Below are 5,477 nucleotides of genomic sequence, written 5' to 3'. Positions count from 1 at the left end.
TCCTCTTCCAGTTTCTAGGATGAAACTGGTATCATTCCATAAAACACTTTCATCTTTTCTGAAGTATTTTCAAGAAAAAATGTACGGCCTCTTGCAGATCCTTATATCAGAGAATTCTCCTAAATATCCAGGCATTATTTATTGCAATTCTACCCAAGTTCCTCATCATTTTGATTTTTTCTTATCTATGGTTTGAAACACTAGAAACATCTTCTCAGCATTCTTCTCACAGCTGCCTTCACCTCCTTGTTCTTCAGGCTGTAGATGAGAGGATTCAGCATGGGAGTGACCACACTATACTGCAAGGAGAAGATCAGCTCCTGAATGGATCCTGAATTTGGCATGAGATAGCGGAGTAAACCTGAGCTGTAAAAGAAGACCACTGCAGTGAGGTGGGAGGAACAGGTGGAGAAGTCCTTATTTCTGCCTTTGGTGGAGCTGATGCTCAGGATGGTGATCAAAATGTGAACATAGGAGAAAAATATCAAGAAGAAATTTCCAAAGAAATGCAGGAGGCTGGAGCAGAGCAGGGCAGTAAAGCTTGCAGACACATCGGAGCAAGACAAAGGGTAAAGAGAGGGCAGCTCACAGCTGAAGTGGTGGATATTTTGAGCCTCACAGAAGTCTAAGTTGAGAGCTACAAGGATATTGATGAGAGCATCCAGAAAAGCCAAGCCCCATGAGCCCCCCACCAGCCCCATACACAGCTGTCTGCTCATCACCCGGCCATAGAGCAGAGGAGAAGTGATGGCAACATAGCGGTCATAGGCCATGACAGCAAGTAGGCAGGATTCTGTGCCTCCAGTGGCAAACACAAAGAAGACCTGAGCCATGCAGCACTCTACTGAGACGGTTTTCTTCTCAGACAGGAGGTTCTCCAATAGCTTGGGTACAGTCACAGAAGAGTGGCAGAGATCCAGAAAGGACAGCTGTCCCAGGAAAAAGTACATGGGGATGTGAAGCTGGGAATCCACCCTGATCACCAGCAGCAGCATCAGGTTCCCCATCAGGGTCAGGATGTAAATAACAAAGAACAGCACAAAGAGCAGAGCTTGGATTTGGGGGTCAGCAGACAGCCCGAGGAGAATAAACTCAGAGACAACACTGTGGTTTCTCATTGCCTTCGATATTTTCTTGGGAATGCAAAAAAAAAAAAAAAAATCAGGTGAAATCTTTTCTGATGTCTAACAAATATCCAAGTGTTTTTACCCTCTCCATTCACAAAGCTTTATGCCTACTCAAAAATGTAAGTTCTGAAATGATAAACTTCCTCAAGTCTCTAAGTTTACCAAAACCTGTAATAATTTTTTCTGTGGGATCCCAAAATGTGAAAAGTGAAGTTTCTCAGTCATGTCGAACTCTTTTCGACCCCATGGCTGTAGCCTACGGGCTTCTCCATCCACAGGATTCTCCAGGCAAGAGTACCGGAGTGGGTTGCCATTTCCTTCTCCAGGGGATCTTCCCGACTCAGCAATCAAACCCGGGTCTCCCACATTGCAGGCAGACGCTTTACCCTCTGAGCCACCAGGGAAGCCAGTCCTAGATCCACTTGGGTTGTAGGATCCCAACCCTATCAACTCCCTCTCCACTTTTATTGTTCTTTCTTTAATGTCTTAGGAGTTTACTTGCTATTGTTTTATTATTAAAGTTACTTGAAGATGTTTGTGAACTGTTGATAATAAACTAGTAAAGAGGGAGAAATTACAGGAGGAATAAGAGAAAATTGCAGAAATGGTGTCTTGGAGAGCAGCTGGGTCTCAGAGCAGAAGCAGAGCATGGCCAAAGGCAGGAGAGGGTTTACTGCACCAAACATGCGTGAAGTAAGTAGATTTGGTTTTAAAAAGGAATCTGCCATTAAAAAAAAAAAAAAGGCTTTTATTTTTCACTAACTGTTTAAATAGGGTCAATAATGGAACGTGAAGAGGGGTAGTGGCTGGAGATTTGCAGAGTGAGGAGAAAGGGAATTAATTAAAGAGAAAGGGGCACAGCAATATCCCAGATGTTATAAAGGTGGTCATAGGAAACTGCTGACCAATAATATGGGAACATACTGCTCATAATCTCCATGCTCAGCTTGTGTACTCTACTCAGGTGCATCTCTTGTCTGTGCCTTCATGCCATTTGTAAATAAAGAGTACCCTCTAACTTTCTAAAGATTGGCCTTCTCATTCTCTCCTCTGAACTGACGACTGAAATTATAGCCCAAGACTCAGGATGACCCGTCAACACTATTGACTCCACCATCTCAGCCTTTCCCGTCCTGCTCAATATCTTGGGTTCACAGTGAAAGATCCACCATTCAGTTTCTCAAAGGAATTATGATTTCTCTATCATGTTTATCCAAACAACACCTGGAACCAGAGCTATTCTTAAAAATCAAGTTCACGTTATCTGTATTTCTCACCTAGTTGAGCAACAACTAGCACAGAATTAAACAAAAACTTTTTTTTTAATCCAGTGATCCAGAAGATGACTAAGTCTGAAGGTCAGTGTCAATTTTCAGCATTAAGATAGAGTCTGAAAATTCCTGTTGCATACAGACGTCTTCCTTGATTTCTAAAAGATGAAAATTAAAAGGGTAAGTTGTATATATTATTTATAAAAACCTCAAACCTTCCTCTCATGTGGGGATTCTAATAATTTTACAATATTAACACTTGTTTTTTTTTCTTTTACTCACTACTGTAGCTCTAGCTATAGCAATGTGGATTCATCTTGAAAACATTGCATCATTGGCAGAAGACATTGGAAAATCAAATCATGAAATACAGAGAACCACCCATTATATTTTGGAGGGCAGCAAAAAGGAAGGTCCCTTCCATTTTGGTGCTCTCCATTTTACTCATCTCTAAATGGAATCCTATTTACTAGCAATAGAAATTCCTTAAACTTTGGGTAAACTTATTCTCCTATAAATAAAAGCCAAACAGTAAAACTCTTGCATACGGCATTTTTATGAAAGACAAACCTAGAAACTGCTCTATCAGGGGCCATACTTCTTCACAGATAGAGGTGTAGTGAGTTAGTTACTTCTGGTCACAGAAGTAAATAAAATCACTTATTTTGTTTACCTTGTGCTACAAATTCACTGTCCTTGATGCTTCATTTATTCAGAATTGATGCTTCAGATTCCAAATTGAGAATGTAAATAGCTCTGAGAATGGTACCACTATAAGTTTTCATTTGTTATCACAATTAGATGCAGTTAGCTGACTAGATCACTTCCAAAGAAAGACAGTCTGAGAAGAGTTCATTTTAGAATGAGTCATACAAAAGTACCCAGCACTGGCCCAAAGAAGTTGCTTAAAAATGTTCTTACAAATGGGCTTCCTCAAAACCACAATGAGGTATCATCTCACACTGGTCAAAATAGCTGTCATCAAAAAGTCTACAAACAGTAAATGCTGGAGAGGGTGTGGAGAAAAGGGAACCCTCTTACACTGATGGTGGGAATGCAAACTTGTACAGCCACTATGGAGAATGGTGTGGAGATTCCTTTAAAAACTGGAAATAGAACTGCCATATGACCCAGCAATCCCACTGCTGGGCATACACACTGAGGAAACCAGAATCAAAAGAGACACATGTACCCCAGTGTTCATCGCAGCACTGTTTACAATAGCTAGGACATGGAAGCAACCTAGATGTCCATCAGCAGATGAAGGGATAATGAAGTTGTGGTACATATACACAATGGAATATTACTCAGCTATAAAAAAGAACACATTTGAGTCAGTTCTAATGAGGTGGATGAAACTGGAGTCTATTATACACAGTGAAGTAAGTCAGAATGAGAAACACCAATACAGTATATTAACACATATATATGGAATTTAGAAAGACAGTAACAATGATACTATATGCAAGGCAGCAAAAGAGACACAGATATAAAGAACTTTTGGACTATGTAGGAGAAGGCGAGGTTGGGATGATTTGGGAGAATAGCACTGAAACATGTTAATTACCATATGTAAAACAGGTGCCCAGTGCAAATTCGATGCATGAAGCAGGGCACGCAAAGCCAGTGCTCTGAGACAACCCAGAGTGGGGCAGGAGGGGGGCAGGGGGCTTTCAGGACAGGGGGACACATGTGCACCCACGGGTGATGCATGTCGATGTATGGCAAGACCACCACAATATTGTAAAGAAATTATCCTCCAATTAAAATTAATAAATTTTTAAAAAGAAATTCATCATTTACCACAGCCAAGCTAAAGTCCAGCTGTAGACAAAATAGCCTGCTTATACAGGCTAATGGATAAAGACCACTAATACATGCCCTCTTAAGAATAAAAAGACTCTAGCAATGTATTTTTGATCTGTTTCAAAGTAAACTAAACAAAACAGAATTGAACGATTTTTAAAAAATGGTCTTCTCTGTGGTTCAGATGGTATAGAATCTGTCTCCAATGCAAGAGACTTAACAATTAAAGTAAATTCACAAATGAGTGGATGAGTAAGTAAACAGAGGAAAATCAGAAAGAGAATAATCTAGGGCTTTACTGCATGTAGGGATCAGATCTGCTTAGGCACAAATAAGGGACTGAGACATCCGGCACTTGCATGAAACCGATAAGGAAAGGACACTGGAGAAAAGTGCTGCGAACTGGAGACATTTGCCCCAATATAAAGTTTTGTGCCTTGAACTTGCACATACCTACAAGTATATAATTACTGGGAATACCTGTAATTAAAGATAGAATTAGTTTCTGGACCCTATATGTTTGGAGTGCTTGGAGAAGGTTATTTTTGAGTCATGAGGTGCCTGAAATCTATTATTTTCCTGATCCCCTCTCACCTCTCACTGACAGCCCTTAGGCATTTACCTCCCCAAACTTTCAGGTTTCTGGTATAACATGGGATTTCAGCACCAGAAACAAGGAGTATCATAAGATTTACGGAAACTCTTGTTGTAATTGTCTCATATGTGAAATGAAAGCTAAAAATAATCACCTTGGAATGTTGTCAGGACCTAATTTACTACCTGAAGTGTGGTACTGAAGACACCTGAGGTGATGAAGAATCATTAGAGCCTCCTTTTTCACCTCCAACCTGAGTGTTTATCGCTCCAAAAAGGAGGACAAGAAGTAATTGTGAGGAACAAACCAACATTCTATGTAACAGAAATTAGTACCAGGTTGGAGAGACTCGGGGATGGGGGCACTACTTCAGTCCAGGGGAACAAAGGCAAAATGAGGGACCTGCAGGAGAAAGGAGGGGCCTGACAAGGGGATGGGGAGAGGCGGCCAGAACTGAGGGGAAACAGCTCCTACACAGTGAATGGAAGAGCAAGAAGAAGCATCAGAAAACAGAAAACATTACCAAGTTTCTCTGTTCCTGGTGCATATTACAGCCTGTTTTTCTGAGCTGGTTGGCCTGCCTCTGAGCTCAGGAGAAATTCACAGGAGAGAAAACGCACCACAATTGTTCCATCACGTAAATTGACATTCATTTTTCTATTAGACGTTCTGGGCATA

At 40.9% G+C, this 5,477-nt stretch overlaps 1 protein-coding gene across 1 annotated transcript; it reads right to left on the bottom strand.

Annotated features, from left to right (window-relative positions):
• Window positions 1-200: 200 nt before the first annotated feature.
• LOC101103970 (olfactory receptor 8S1-like) lies at window positions 201-1,118 on the bottom strand. The gene has a single exon (XM_027965810.2). It carries the CDS (start codon window positions 1,116-1,118, stop codon window positions 201-203), a length of 918 nt encoding a protein of 305 aa, XP_027821611.2.
• Window positions 1,119-5,477: the final 4,359 nt, after the last annotated feature.

Source organism: Ovis aries, chromosome 3, assembly GCF_016772045.2.
Source record: "Ovis aries strain OAR_USU_Benz2616 breed Rambouillet chromosome 3, ARS-UI_Ramb_v3.0, whole genome shotgun sequence".
In the NCBI taxonomy this organism is placed as follows: domain Eukaryota; kingdom Metazoa; phylum Chordata; class Mammalia; order Artiodactyla; family Bovidae; genus Ovis; species Ovis aries.
Note: the sequence above shows the minus strand (reverse complement) of the source record. Positions and strands in the feature narration are given on the sequence as shown.

Bases quoted from the DNA above. Each gene is read 5' to 3' on its own strand.
- LOC101103970 (XM_027965810.2), bottom strand. From the start codon at position 1,118: ATGAGAAACCACAGTGTTGTCTCTGAGTTTATTCTCCTCGGGCTGTCT.